The 15,112-nt window shown below is 46.5% G+C and overlaps 1 protein-coding gene across 1 annotated transcript; it reads right to left on the bottom strand.

Moving 5' to 3' along the window:
* Window positions 1–2,291: 2,291 nt before the first annotated feature.
* Window positions 2,292–14,104, bottom strand: NELFB (negative elongation factor complex member B). Its single transcript, XM_057407335.1, has 13 exons — window positions 13,949–14,104; window positions 13,662–13,825; window positions 13,376–13,475; window positions 12,438–12,668; window positions 11,279–11,464; window positions 9,337–9,449; window positions 8,597–8,699; window positions 7,560–7,655; window positions 6,071–6,213; window positions 5,021–5,127; window positions 4,150–4,291; window positions 3,221–3,329; window positions 2,292–2,685 (listed from the first exon to the last, which is right to left on the bottom strand). Exons 1-13 carry the CDS (start codon window positions 14,048–14,050, stop codon window positions 2,548–2,550), a joined length of 1,734 nt encoding a protein of 577 aa, XP_057263318.1. The 5' UTR covers window positions 14,051–14,104; the 3' UTR covers window positions 2,292–2,547.
* Between the last annotated feature and the right edge of the window lie 1,008 nt (window positions 14,105–15,112).

Genomic DNA, 15,112 nt, shown 5'->3' with positions numbered 1-15,112 from the left:
ATGACAGTTTCAATGGTTTAAAACAAAACTTTGCAAGAAAAACATGATTGTTATACCCAGATCCTGCTTCCAACAAGTCTGATGCCTGCACTGCTGTGAGCTGCCAAAGGCAACACCGACCCCAGGAGTTGGAGTGGAGGTGCACAGAGGTGGTGTGGATCAGAGGCACCAGTATGAGTGCATCCACAAACCTAACCCAGCTTCCCATTGCCACAAGATACAGACAGGTCCCTGCATGAAAAGGGAAATAAAGCCCCAAGGTCATGAAGAGAAGTGACACTCACTTTCCTGACACAGCATCTGAGAGCTCAGAAGGAAGAAAACCACCCCAAGAGGGAGACAGCAGCTCTGGGGAGGGATGTCCATCTCTACTTAACCAGCACCTGGTTTTTGATTTCAGGAAATGAAGCCTCACAAGCAGGATTTGGCACTGGGAGTGCTCAAGTCCCAGGAAACAAGGAGTGATGAGGGGCAAAAATCATTTCTAGAAACATGATGGAGAAGGAAGTGACAGGGCATGGCCAGAACAGAGGAGAAATTCCAAGGGTTAACTGTGCCTGACAAACCCAATAACCTGCTCTGAAGAGATGCCTGGCTTGCTGGATGGGGGAGCACAGTGTGTAGCTTACCTTGACTTTAAAAGGGCTTTTGACACAGCTGTCTGAGGAATTCACACAGGCACATCACCTTGAGACAGTTCAGATGGCTGCATGGAACCAGGCAGGATACCCTCAGAGGGCTGTGAGCTATAGCACGAAGCCCCATTGGCAGCCCACTGCTCACAGCATTCCTCAGGGGGCATCAATGGGGCTAATATCCTTCATTGCCTCTATTTAGAGACTGAAGACAGAACACAGCCTCAGCAAAGGACACCAGGTTGAGGGCATGGCTGACACATGGGGCAGGGCTGTTCAAATGGACCCCCTTCCTCAACAGGCTGGACAAGTGACCCACCAGAAACCTCACGAAACTCAAAGGTAAAGGTAAATCCAAAGTCCTGCTCTTGGGCAACCTCACCAAGGCTGGTCCTGCTCCGAGTCACGACCACACATCCTCAGAGGTGCCTTCCTACCTGAATTACTCTGCCATTCAGAGTATGCCATGCAGACAGCTTCCTGCTTACGGGGGACTGGCAAGACACTCTTCAGGCACATGGTACCTGCTGAAATCCATGTAAAGTGCATTGTAAACTAGCCCTACCCATTCTTCTCCCATGTCCAGCTTCCTGCACACTCTACCTGGGGTTGTGGTAACAGTAGAACAGGAATTAACTGTAGCAGTACAGATAGCAACACAAAAAACAGCCATGAAGAACAGGCTATGTTTTCAATGACAGAATTTTACCCCACCTACACTCAAACTTTCGTCACTGGGGAACGTGCTAGTGTCTTGGTTTTCTCTTCCCCCACTGGCTCCAGGACTCATTTCAAGCTACTCCTTTGGAGAAAAGGGGAGAGAATGATTCAGTCTCTGGCCTCCTTTGCAAGAGCCTAGCTGAGAAGATGGCTGTTGACTGCTGCTTGGTCTGGTGACAGTGGTGGGCATCTCTGACTAATGCAGCATGTCCTACCATGCATCAGAAGAGCTAAAACCTCAAACAGGGAATGGTATCAGTGGAGCTTTTCTCCTCTGACATTTCTTTCTGTGAACATCTTATCCAAAGAGCCAGAGAGCCAGAGGAGGCCATGGAGATGCTGCGAGGGCTGGAGCAGCTCTGCTCTGGAGCCAGGCTGAGAGAGCTGGGCTGGGTCAGCCTGGAGAAGAGAAGGCTCCTGAAGGGGAGACCTGAGAGCAGCTCCAGTGCCTGAAGGGGCTACAGGAAAGCTGGAGAGGGGCTTTGGACAGGGGCATGTAAGGACAGGCCAAGGGGAATGGCTTTAACCTGCCAGAGGGGAGACTGAGATGAGCTCTTAGGCAGAAGCTCTTCCCTGTGAGGGTGCTGAGGCGCTGGCACAGGGTGCCCAGAGAAGCTGTGGCTGCCCCATCCCTGGCAGTGTTCAAGGCCAGGTTGGACACAGGGGCTTGGAGCAAGCTGCTCTAGTGGAAGGTGTCCCTGGCCGTGGCAGGGGTTGGAACCGGATGAGCTTTTGGGTCCCTTCCAACCCAACCCAGGCTGGGATTCTATGAAGAAAGTTATGGTTAACCTGTCGGAGTTCACACTACCTGCTCAACTATAACAGAGCTAAACACTCATTGATCAGCTCTTAAAGGAGAGTTTAAAAATACAAGATGCCAAGCTTAAAAATACGCCTTTTTTTGGGAAGTAAAAAAAACAAAACTGAACCCCAAAGTCAGATTTTAAAGTGAATCTAAAAGACGACACTCAACTATCTTTAAGAAAAGTAAACCTTTGCAATGCACTGCATACAGAGTTTTCTAACCAGCAAGAGCCAGTGGGGTGGTGTAAACTGCAGTGTTTCCTGAAAGAGCTTCAATGGCTTTTGGTTTGGTTTCCACCCCGTAGGCAGAGACACTTGAAAGGCAGCACAGTGCCTTCACGCTGCAGAGCACGAGGTTAGTTCCTCTCCTGTGTCACTCAGGGAGAGCTCAGCGTGAGGCTGGTGTGGGCACAGTGGGCAGGGGCAGCTCCATAGAGGGGGTCTCAGTCACTTCAGCTGGACTTGGCTTCCGAAGCTCCAGTTTCTCAGTGAGCTGGTTGTAAAGCTCCTTCACAGCTTCCCCACTCTGTAGAATGAGAATTAGGAGGAACAAATAGAAGAGTTACACTTCATTCTTCATCAGAAAGTATAGTGATGGGACAAGGGGTGATGGGTTCAAACTGAAACAGGGGAAGTTCAGGTTAGATCTAAGGCAGAAGCTCTTCCCTGTGAGGGTGCTGAGGCGCTGGCACAGGGTGCCCAGAGAAGCTGTGGCTGCCCCATCCCTGGCAGTGTTCAAGGCCAGGTTGGACAGAGCCTTGGGTGACATCGCCTAATGTGAGGCATCTGTGCCCATGGCAGGGGGTTGGATCTTGATGATCTTAAGGCCCTTTCCAACCTAAACCAGTCTATGATTCTAGTCACTATGAACTACAACACTAAGCATGCAATTACCCTGTGTGTTTTAACACAAAGCAACAGAGAAAGAGGAAGTTCCAAGCTAATTAACACAAATCGTGGTACAGTTGGAAAGCAGAGCACATGTTCCATTAAGCAATGTCCGGAAAGGAAGCTGCTTTCATTTGCTATTAATTTTCCCTTTCTCCTGCTTCCTTTCTTACCTGCTTGGTGGGTTCCAAAGCCTTCTGGAGAGACTCTAACTTGGCAGGTGCCACTTTGTGATGCAGATGAAGCAGCAGCCTTAGCACATGTCTGTGTACATTCTCCTTTCTGCAAAAAGCAATTTAAAGCAGAGGAGCTGATATCAACAAACACCATCTTGAGAACAACAGAGCTACAGCAACAGCACCAGAATAATTCACACCTCCACAGACTGTTGTAATTTTTCCAGACACCTGAGAACTGTAGCCTGTGTGCTACAGAGTACTAACTCTGCCTTAGACTTTCAAGGAATTCAGGTAATTCTTCAACAGGAGTGAACTGGAGCACCCATGAGGAAGGAGGGAGAAATACTGAGCACAGCACGTGGCAGCAGCTGGTCTCTGCTGGACAGGCCACATTGCACATGCAGGAGGATGTTTGTGTCTCAGTTTGTGTGGAAGGGGTGGCGGCAGCATGTGCTGCTGTGCCTGAACAGCAGCCCTGGTCACTTTGGGAAAGCCTCCTGGGGGTTGGAGCTGGGCTGCAGGTCTCCACCTGAACCACTGAATTAACAAACAGATTATCTGTATGCAAAGAGCTAAGCTGGCTCTTCATCTTCAGAGCTACTGAGAAACAGGATGGATACTGTCTTTTGCAACTGCAATTTAGGAATAATGAGTTACAGTTTAGGTAATAATTCATAAATCTGAATTAATCTGTGGGGCATCCACAGCTTCTCTGGGCAACCTGTGCCACTTCCCAGTTTTGCTGATAAAAACTCGGGCACAAAATATAAGCGTTTCCTTAAAGAAGAACAGCATTAGGGCAACATTCCCACTGTACGTGAAGAGTTTGCTGAACCAGAACTAAAGTTCAAAGCAGTACAACCTCTCTCAGGTATCCTGCAAACTCATTTCCCTCACTTTCCCCCGAGGAAAATCCAACTTACTTTGAGCAGGCAGTGAGAAAGAAGTTGTCAAAGAGACTGGTGCAGAACTCCTCAAGTGCAAATTCCTCACCCAGCAGCGTGAGGTTTCCAGTAAGCAGATGCAGAAAGATATCACCAAAGGCCAAGTCACTGAATGTTTCAACTGTATAACATGAAAAGGAAACAGACTGAGACACAGGTACCAAAACCTGGTTACAGAGCAGATGTTCCTGCTGAAAACTTTGCAGTGAGATTCCCTTTTCAAACATGTAGCCTAGGCAGGTGGCTTTGACCTTTCAGACATAAAAGATTAGGAACAGAGAGGTGAGAATACACAGAAAGCCATGTCTTCAGCAAGGCTGAAGTCTTGCTCCTGCCAATATTACAAAGTCCCCTGCTCCAGCATCCTCTGCTCATGGCCACATCCCTCTCCTACACTCCTCAGACCCCACAGGGAGCAGATGCAAACCACGCATGTAAATGAGCTGACAAATGATCTAAGGAACTACAGACCATCAGGCACTGCCCCTAAGTTCTCAGATCAGCAGAGAAGTATCCTAATTGCAGACAAAAAAAGACCAACCTCTCTCCTGCTCTTTTATCATTCAGATTTATTCCAGGCAGTTGTTAACTCATTTCATTGTTAATACAGCTTTTGATCTAAGGAACTACTGACCATCAACCACTGCCCCTAAGTTTGGAGATCAGCAGAGAAGTATCCTAATTGCAGACAAAAAAAGACCAACCACCTCTACAGGGCCTTACAACTAAGTCACTAGAAGAGCCAAAGGCAGGACATCATGTCCTTGATGCTGAAATCACTTTCACTCCAGGTTTGCTTGCCTCCTGGGTGTCCTGGCAAACAGCTACAGAAAATGAGACAAAAACTTACCTAGTGCTGGCAGGAGCCTAAGGAAAGCATTCTTGTTCCTCTGTTTAGTGATGTGAAGGATGTAATACAGCCCAATCTCACAAGCTATTCTGTTCTCCTGCAAGAATCTGTTATGGTAGAAGGAAAGTTTCTTAATGAATAAAGCTAAAATAAATTCTGTATTAAGAGGGCTTAAAATACCACACCAAGCACTTACAGCAGTGGCCAACCTCGGACCCACTGAAGAGCAGCTACTCAGTGACTGAGCACATGATGATCACTGTGTTCACTACCATGGTCCAGAAAAATCTACCATTCAACAAACACAGCACAGTCTTGCAATCAAACAGTTGGATTTGATTACCAGCATTTAGAATATTATTTATGATCAAAGTGCTCTTCAAAATGGGTTTCAGAAGCAGCCCAAATGCTCAAAAATTACATAAAACCCAATATTGTTTTGTTATAACAAAATCAGGTCAAATACCAGCACTGTCATAGCAGAGAATACAACCCTGAGGATACAACTCCAGATTCTGGCATGCTGGTAAGAGCTGTGCTGGAAATTAGTGCAAGATCTGAATACCAGAGAGCACAAAAAGGTTTTCTTTATCTTTTTGAGGCCCCTGGAGTGTCAGCTTATCAACAGAGCATGAGTGTGTGACAAAAATGCCAACTTCACAATTTACAACAGCCCTCTTCAGAACCAAGCACAGGCACTCATCCAGCTGCACCCAAGTATCACCCACTCCTTGTTCACTGCTTGGGAAGCTACACAAGTAGTGTATTTGGAAGCAGCAACACCAAATACTTCCATATTCAACCTGCCAAAAGAATGGTTACTACAAGAAATATTACTTTATGTAGATTTTACTTGAGGAACATAATGGAAACCTGTTCTGCTAAAGGAGAAGTTCAGGTCTGATTAACTGGCACTAAATCTTACCCCAAGGAAGTCTTCATTTTACCACAAAGAGTATCTTCCCCTGTCTGTTGGCTGGCTCCTTGCTGCTCTGCTTTGGTAGCAACACTCTATGTAACAACACAAAATCAGTAAGGCAGGTTACATACTTGGTGAAAGCTTCAGGGATGGTGCTGGGGTAGGGAGTTGGTCCCTTCTCCTCTGAGGGCAGTTTCTGATCTACGTTGAACATCTGGTCGTCCACCACAAAGGACATCAGCATAGGCAAGAACCTGGTGATCAACTCAACTTCCTTGGAGGGATGGAAGAAGAGAGGGAAAAGAACAATGCTTTCATCAGTCACCTCATGCCACCTAATGGTCCCAGAGTGCTGTAACAGACAGTGAGGCACTCGCATGAGCCCCATCCTACACTTGGGAAAACAAGCTTCCACTTTCTAGTTCTAGTCAAAATTCTTAAGCAATTCATTTCCACATGTTCCACTGGTAATTTGGAAAACTACTTCACCTCATCTGTAGAAACACTCCTGCTCAACTCCTTTCTCTTGACAATTACTTAGCATTTCTTCTGTGAGACCTTTCCCAATGCTGCTGCAAGCACTGCATGTTAAGGATGATACCAACTGCTTTTATCAACAATAACAAATCATTTTGTCCATTCCCTAAGCTGACAGGGATCAGTGCACAGCTAGAAGTGCAACAATAAAGAGCAGCTCCTCACACAAGGCGGATCAGCCTGTGTTGTATGATATTCACAGAATGGGAAGTTACAGCTTGTGACAATAACAGATAAAACAGATTTTAAATACAGATTTAGAGATTCCCTTCAGGAAAAGCTTCACAGTTCCTTTCTAAGAGATTCATGAGAGCCCCTCTGCAAGTCAAATCAGTCACACTCAGTGTTACAATCCCAGGATGAATGCACACCCTGTGGTAAATTTAAACATGCAGTCAACCTGTAATATATATTTTGGAGCCTTCAAATGCCCCCCAAGGTAGATATTTGCTGCTTTATAGTACAGAACAGAAACAGCAAGTTTCTCTTGAGAAACAGCCCTGGTGTGCAGTTTCCTGTCACCAGCTGAACATACCAGCTCCCAAACTACATCAGAGCTGCCCTTTGGAAAAGTATTTCCAAAGCAGGAAAGACTGTAGCTAAATGTGGCAGTACAAAACACTGCTATAAGATAGCTGGAAGGGAACAACTTCTTCATCTCAATGAAAAGCTGTTACACTGCTTCCAGTTTCAGACCAGTCTCTGAAATCCCTCTTTGCTTATCCAAGATGTGTTTTACAAATGCATCAGTTGTGTAGTGATGCATCCAGGAACAACGTTCTGCACGCAGCTGTGTTGCCAGGATCAATGAGCACCCAGTGCAGAACCTAACATAGGTACAGTCTGATTTAAAACAGCAGGGCCAGGCATTCATGTAAAGAAAAAAGCAAGTAAATTAAGCTAAATTAAGCGGGTAAGTAAGCTTACAGTGTGCCTGCTTAAGCTGCTGCTGTGACCACTTACATGCTTTGTCTAAGGAAGCTGTGATGAGAGGTATGTTAAATCAGGGATGCAATAAAACAATGATCAACTCTAAATTTGTTTCATTAAATGTGTTAAATTCTACACATCAAAATGACTCACCATTTTTGGTTCCTTGAAGACTTGACTGTCAATCATGTCCCAGGCCCCCTGGCCCAAAGACAGCATCCTGAGGAGCAGCAGCATATCTGGGCTTTCCTTGGATTTTTAAGGGGAGCATAAAAACAGCTGTTTTGATCTTCCACAACTTGCACATACAGATATTGACTTGGAAGTGGTGCTTTACATTCAAAGCTCTCCAAGACTGCTAAGGGCATTCAGTTCTCCCATTTATTGACAACTGATTCCTCAAATGGGACTCAAATAACAGACACACCTGATGGTTTGTGGGTTTTAGTAACATTTGAGAATGCACCAAGAAGTATGCAGCCAATCTGACCTTATTTTTAAAGGTGTAAAGCCAAATCAGTACACTGAAATATAACGGATGACAAGACAAATCATGTCATCTCAGCAGAAGTAAGGAGGAGAAAGTATAAGGAGGACAATGGGGTTTTGGTTATATTGTGCCCTGAAATCAAGACAATTTTCAATCTTACACTGGAAGTTATTCAATCCAACAATCAAATTTAACTCAGGGATAAACCCACCAAATGCCTTACACTGTTCAGACACCTGTAAGGTTACATTCCTTTCGCTATTAGCTTAATTTAAGCACCTCCTGCAGTGACTGCTTGCAGGAAGTGCATTATACCACAGCCAACAGACCAGAACAGTGTAAACTAATCCTCTGTATTTACCATGGTGGGGACAAAAGGCTGCTGCTATTAGGCAAACTGATGGAAGGACAAAGCAGGAAGGCACCTATTCTATGTGTGCATAGCTGCTAGGATAGAATGAGCTCTGCAAAGAATTCACAGTCATTTCAGAGAGCTCCAAAACGCCTGTCTCCAAACAGCGCTCCTGCAGAGCTCTGTGATACATGCTGCAGATGGAGAGGGAGCATCTTGTTTCCCCTATCTCAGTTTACACGTGCATTTGAGAACTTAAATGTACTTCTACAGCACCAGTCCTGTGTTTACGGATGCTGTTCAGTTAAAACTACAGTTCAGATTAGGAACACAAGCTGCAACACTCACCCTGGGTAAGGTGTCCTGCCCAACCAGGTCTTGCACATGCCTTATGGTACTCAAGGCTAAGGTGTTAACGGCAAAGGGATCACACAGGATCATTGATAAGTCCCTGAGAAGTAAAAATCAACTATGTGTCATACAAAACAAAGACCCCAACCATACAGTTCCAGACCCAGCTGTAGATACCAGCTTCCTGAACATGTGTTTCACTAAATGAAGATATCTGAGCCCACTCTTTGTTGCCATCCTGTCAACTATCAGATATCACATCAAAGTAGTGTGCGTGTGTGCATGTAGGTAGACAAAGGGCAAGTACTGTAACAATACCCTTACTATGATAACGTAAAACCTGAGGTTCTCTCTTTTGTTACCTACACCTATCCACCTGATGAACCTTCTCCTGCCTTGTAAAAACACCATTAATGTTATTTCTTCAAATTGAATGTTATCTGAAAACAATTACTACAAGTCTTCTGCACTGAAATCACACAGATCTCCCACAGCCAGTTACCACAGGCCACAGGGGAGACTCAAAGAGTGGTAATTTAATACAAGCTGTGTTGCCACAATGTGCTTGGCTATGCCCTAGTGCATTAATGCTTGTGGATGTACTGGATGTGACTGCACAGAAGAGCAACTGGCTGTCAGTGAGGTCTGGGGAAGAATTAACAACTGCAATACCTGCCAGATGCTGTGACTGACAGGCTACTTATTCAGTTTCTCAATAAACAGCCCAAGCACCGTACCCCAACACTTGTTCTTGTCCTTTCTTCACCCCATCCAGAAATCCCTGCAATTCCCGAGCTCTCTTGTTGTCTACAAACTTCTCCCGAATGCAAGCATCAAGGCACCAGGTGAACTGTCAGAGAAACAGAGAAAGCTTTATGAAGCACAGCCTCTCATGAAACCAGCAGTAAGATACACCATGTCAGACAAATCTGGCTCAGAATGACTGGGACCACCAACACAGGAGGGATGTGGAGGGAGGAGGCCATGGAGATGCTGTGAGGGCCGGAGCAGCTCTGCTCCGGAGCCAGGATGAGAGAGCTGGGCTGGTTCAGCCTGGAAGTGAAGGCTCCTTAAGGGGGGACCTTAGAGCAGCTCCAGTGCCTAAAGAGGTTCCAGGAAACCTGGAAAGGGGCTTTGGACAAGAGCCTGTAGGAACAGGCCAAGGGGAATGGCTTTAACCTGCCAGAGGGGAGACTGAGATGAGCTCTTAGGCAGAAGCTCTTCCCTGTGAGGGTGCTGAGGCGCTGGCACAGGGTGCCCAGAGAAGCTGTGGCTGCCCCATCCCTGGCAGTGTTCAAGGCCAGGTTGGACACAGGGGCTTGGAGCAAGCTGCTCTAGTGGAAGGTGTCCCTGCCCGTGGCAGGGGTTGGAGCTGGATGGGCTTTAAGGTCCCTTCCAACACAAACCAGTCTGGGATTCTATGACCTCCAAATATGTGGCATTAATACACTTTAATAATACAGTTAGGTATAGTACCAAGCTGGTCACAAATACTGGAGGTCAGAAATACAAACCCCAAAAAGAGGACAAAGCAATGTCAAGAAAGGCATTCCTTGGCAATCAAGGAGCAGGCATGTATAAAATACACCACTGCCCAGGCCAATGGGTCAATGTGGATTTACACAAGCAGGAGACCAAGAAAGAAGCAGCAGCACTTAGCAAAAACAGCAAGGATATTTTAGCTACTGCAATACCACTCCCACCTTCTAAGTAGGGGATACTAACAGTGGAGGTGCTTCTGCTTTATAGCTGTACTATCAAAATGGAAAAAGACAGTCAAACATCCTATTTGACTCAAAATCAAGGGCTTTTTCTCCCCTTTCAGAAAACAATATGTATTTTACAGTAAAACAGAAAACAATAGATATATTACAGTATTTTCCCACAACAATTCAGCAAGAACAACTTGTTGAATTTGCTGCAATGCTTTCAGCAGGCTCCCTGCCTTGCAGCAGTAACTGCATGTTGCAGTGGCAAAATGAGGTTGATAAAAATGATCTGTAGCTTGAATAAGAACTTTCCTTTTCTAGCCAGTCACTGCCTGCATACTGATTTTGGGAGTCTTGATCAGAAGACATTAAAAGCATGCAGTAACATTTATTGTCACTCTAGGATATAATCTCTATAAGCAGAATACACATAAAACAGCAATTTTACTCAAGAGAAAAGGCCTTGTTCTAGATCAGAGTGATGTTAACTATGGACAAAGACTGTAACAAGATCCTGGTGTGACATTAACACAGCTGTTACCTCCTAACATTTTAATATTTTCTTATAATTCAATATCCAAAGTATTTATTGTTACACACAAGTTTACCAACAGATGGAGTGTATCACACCCAGCACAGCAGGGAAGGAAGCAAGAACCTGGGTCTGGCTAATGTTTTTGATCACTTTTGGCAGCATCTCCATAGGTCAGATTAGGCTTTGTTCTTACCACTGCACAAGTACCATAAACTTGAATGATTTATGGGTTATGAAATGAAAGCAAGCTGCTGGTTAACCAACATGAGATTTTCACCTAAGTTCCGAGGAATTTAAGATGACTTTTGCATTCAAGGTCTGAGCTCTCTTCACAGAGAGGAGTCACCTTCTCTGGGCTGAAGTCCTGCTGGGCAGCAGGTACAGGGGAAACAAAATTCTCCAGTAATGCCCTCATGTGTCCCACATGATTAATACCTTATGACAGGGGTCAACAGTGCAGATTTCACTGATTTCCAGGTCGTGCAGTGACATGAGGAGCTCTGCCCGTAGTGTGCAGTAATGAATATTCCTTGTGCGGAGGAACAGGGTTCTCAGAAACTGCAACACCATGTCATAGAGCTTCACGTTCTTCCCAATCATCTGGGTCAGCTTCTGAACCACCTAACCAAAGCAGAAAAAACGTGCACTCATTACCAAGAGATGCTGTTATTTCACACACACACAATGTGAATTCTTTCTTTTATCTGATTTATTGAGACTGAACCATCTGCACTGAGAGGAACTCCTGGAAAGGAACTATTTATACCAAGATTTCCAAGAGCATTTGTTCAAGATATGTTCACCAAATTTTTCATAGCCATAATGAAATAGAAAATGACCAGAAAAGGTTCTCTTGCCAAAGGAAATTGAAGCATTTGTAGAATAAGGTGCTCAGCTATGTGAAAGAAGCAGTACCTGTTATTGATGAGTCACAGAAACAGCTGATTGCTTCTCTGAGTGGATCCAACTCACTCTCTTGGAAAATTACTCACTGGTTTTATTTGCTAGAGTTTCCATAGCAATTATTGAGCTGAATCAGGGTGACAAGCACCAGAGCTACATGTACAGAGGAGCAGCCCCTGCCCTTCCTGTGGCTCAGTGTTGGATCAGCCCAGACACCTCCAGTAATGCCATTCAAACAGCAACCTCTCTGAATGCCTTAGCTGCAACTTGCCATGTCCCTTTCCATTTGTGCAAAATAAATGAGTAACTAAAGTTTTTGCTGGTCTATGTCCTCAAGAAAAGCAATTTAATATACTCAAACTGATTTGATAGAGAACCTCAGCCTTTAAAACAGCTTAGCAACACTAAGCAACAAAGGAAATTTGGCCTTGCCTTTTTTTTTTAAAGCACATAAACAGCTCAGAACATTAACATGAAACATTAACAGTTATTGCTCAGCACTGAGTAACTACAGTTACATCAAGAGATGTAGGAAGAATCAGCTTGGTACTTCTGGCAAATACTTTTTCTAGTTAAAGAGCTTCAGTAACGAAGCTGAGTGGGTGAAATGGACACCGTTATTTGCTGAGGTGGACTGAAAGCTAGTGAATTCCACTAACAAGCCTGTTGACAGGGGTTTCCTTGTCCTTACCTCTCCCTGACGCCTTGTTTTGGGAGATGGACTGAAGAAATTGTGCAAGACAGAAATGTCACTGCTGAAGAGAACGTTCTCCTTCTCCAGGATGTATTGCTTCAGCAGTGGAGAAACCTCATCACCAAACAGAGCCTGGTTGTCCTGCCAAATCTGGCGCTTCACCTCCACTGCACATGCTTTATACAAGTCCTTATCAGCCATTACCAACTTCAGCTTCTTTTCGGGGACCTGAAATCAACAGAGCAGTTACCAAGTGCAGAGCAGCTCACCTGCCTGACTGTGCAAGGAGTAAGGAACTGACTGCAGAGGACATCTAAATCATAATCTGGTAATCTGCACAAGAATGCAATTTAACACCAGGCAGCATGAGACTCATCTTTTGCCTCACCTACCCCTGTAAAAGCCAGTCCTCAGACACTTAACTTTTTCAACAACAAAATGACACCTCAAGCTTTTCTTTACTTCTTTCAGAGGACAAAAGACTTCCTTTAAACCTCTGATGCTGAGATCTGGGACGATGTTCCAGTAACTTACAAAAGTTCCAGTAGCAGTTTTGAAGCCATTACCGTAAATACAAGACGATGCTCTTAGTAAGGCTACTCTGAGATTTCATTCACAGATCTGAATGTCACTCCTGTCTACCTCTAATTGTGGTCTTCAAATCTCATTTTCCAGTTGTCATTACATCAGCTGTGGAAACCTTCACCTGTAAGTGAACTTGACAACGTTTAGGAAGCTGCCTATATTGAATAAAGCTGGGAAATAGCCTCATCTAACTATGAAAATGTAAAATGCTTTTTGAATTACCAGATAATGTAGTAAATCTTCAGCCAGCTCCTAACACTGAATGACAAACTTGCATTTGGCTGCAGATGGAGCACACAGCCCATCCAACAGCACAGCTAAGAGAAACTGCACAACAGAGATGGCTTTACCTTGGGCAAGTGCTTCATGACACACATGACCACAGGCTGGATGGAAGGCATCTTGACCAGGGAAAAGCTCTTCTCTAGGAGATCTTCCAGCTTTTTATATCTGAAAACACAGAAGCGCAAGAGACTAAGTACCACATAACAGTTAAGCATCAAAGTGGCTCATCCCAAAGCCACCAGAACTTGATCCCTGAAGAACCCGGCCCTTGCAGAAGTCACTCATCCACTCTAACTCGTGTTCACGCAGACCTCCCAGCTCACTCCGACCAACCAGCACGCCTTAACAAACCTCTCCTCGACCTTCCCTTCCAAGGCGATGGCAGAGACCCTCTCCAGCAGCTTCTCCCTCAGCTCATCGAAAACCGACTGGTGGAACTCCAGCCGGGGGGTGCCGTGCAGGTCCAGGAAGGGCAGCGCCGACTGCAGCGAGGGCAGCAGCACCCCATTCTCTGTCTGCCAACACAAACACCATGCGAAAGGACAAACCCCACAGAGCAGAGCCCTCCTCGGGCCCTGCCGCTCTCCCACCACCCCGCAGCGCCGGCCCCGCCGCTCGGGCACCTTGTCCCACCGCACCTGGAACTGCTCGATGGCCTTCAGCGGCTCCGTGCAGTTGGTGAGCGTCTCCTTCAGGTCCTCGCCGTTGGCCACCCCCAGCTCCTGCAGCCCCGCGTACATGGCGGCTGCCGGGCCCCCCCCGGGCCCGCTCCCACAGCGCCGCGGTCCGACCCACCGCGGGTCCCCCAGCGGAGCGCGGTCCGGCGCTGCGCCCCGCCCCGCGGAACCCGCTCCAGCACACAAAGGTTCCGCCACACAAAGGCTCCGCCGCCGCTGCCGCGGGGTACCCGGGCTGCCCGCACCCCCGCCGGCACCGGGGAGCCCCAGGGCACGCTGCTGCGGCAGCAGCGTTAGGGCAGCGCGGTCGGGGTTGGAGCGGGGCGAGGGGAATCCCTCCCTGCGGGGCAGCCGCAGCTTCTGGCTGATCCCTGGCAGACAGCGATGGAAAGGGGAAATGGAACCAAAACCGGCCTCATAAAGGAGAAGTGGCCTTTTCCCGTTCATGGTTTGAGATCTGCAGGCTCGTACTTTCGGGATAGCTGGTACAGAGCGAGGAAACAAATCTTACCGTGTCTTTCACAAGGGCTGCGGCCAGGCGCCAGGGTTGTATTAAGCTGCATCAGTCTGATCCACTGCAGAAACACCCTTGGCATCTTCCCACCACATCTAGTGGCAAACCAATAGTGGCAACTAATATCTAGGCAAATCTAATGGATTTAGAGCCTCCCCACACCCCCAAACCATTCTAAGGTTGGGCTGCTGTTGACAGACCCCTGTAAACCTGGATGTCCAAGCAGAACAGATGCTCTCCACTATTCCCAGCCATGAGCTGCTGCAATGCCCTTCAGTCCCATGTTTCCCCTCTCTATGTCCCAGCTGTCAAAGCAGCCCCTGCATGGATTAAAGGGCATGGGGGTGGGTTCTATGGGAGCAAAGCAGAACTGGCCAGACCACAGCAGCATCTGGCAGCTCCTCAGTGGCTGCTGGCCATCCTTTGGTTCTGATGATATATTATGATATTGTATAAACTATCGTGAGCAGCTCATGGGCATGAGCAATTAGCCAACACCTCCACACAACCCATGTACAGCATTCCTTTGAGGCAGGAGGACACCTGGGGCACCATTTCATTTGCAAGACTGCAGCAAGATGAGCTGCTGTGCAAATCCTTCCCACCGCAGC

The sequence above is a fragment of the Pezoporus wallicus genome, unplaced genomic scaffold (assembly GCF_028554395.1).
Source record: "Pezoporus wallicus isolate ANWC-B61680 ecotype Strahan unplaced genomic scaffold, APGP_CSIRO_Pwel_v1 contig_8234, whole genome shotgun sequence".
Classification (NCBI taxonomy): Eukaryota; Metazoa; Chordata; class Aves; order Psittaciformes; family Psittacidae; genus Pezoporus; species Pezoporus wallicus.
Note: the sequence above shows the minus strand (reverse complement) of the source record. Positions and strands in the feature narration are given on the sequence as shown.

Bases quoted from the DNA above. Each gene is read 5' to 3' on its own strand.
- NELFB (XM_057407335.1), bottom strand. From the start codon at position 14,050: ATGTACGCGGGGCTGCAGGAGCTGGGGGTGGCCAACGGCGAGGACCTG. The intron at 11,465-12,437 runs GTAAGGACAAGG...TGCTTTGGTTAG, and splicing joins AAACAAGGCGTCAGGGAGAG to GTGGTTCAGAAGCTGACCCA. The intron at 4,292-5,020 runs GTAAGTTTTTGT...CATGTTATACAG, and splicing joins TAGGCTCCTGCCAGCACTAG to TTGAAACATTCAGTGACTTG.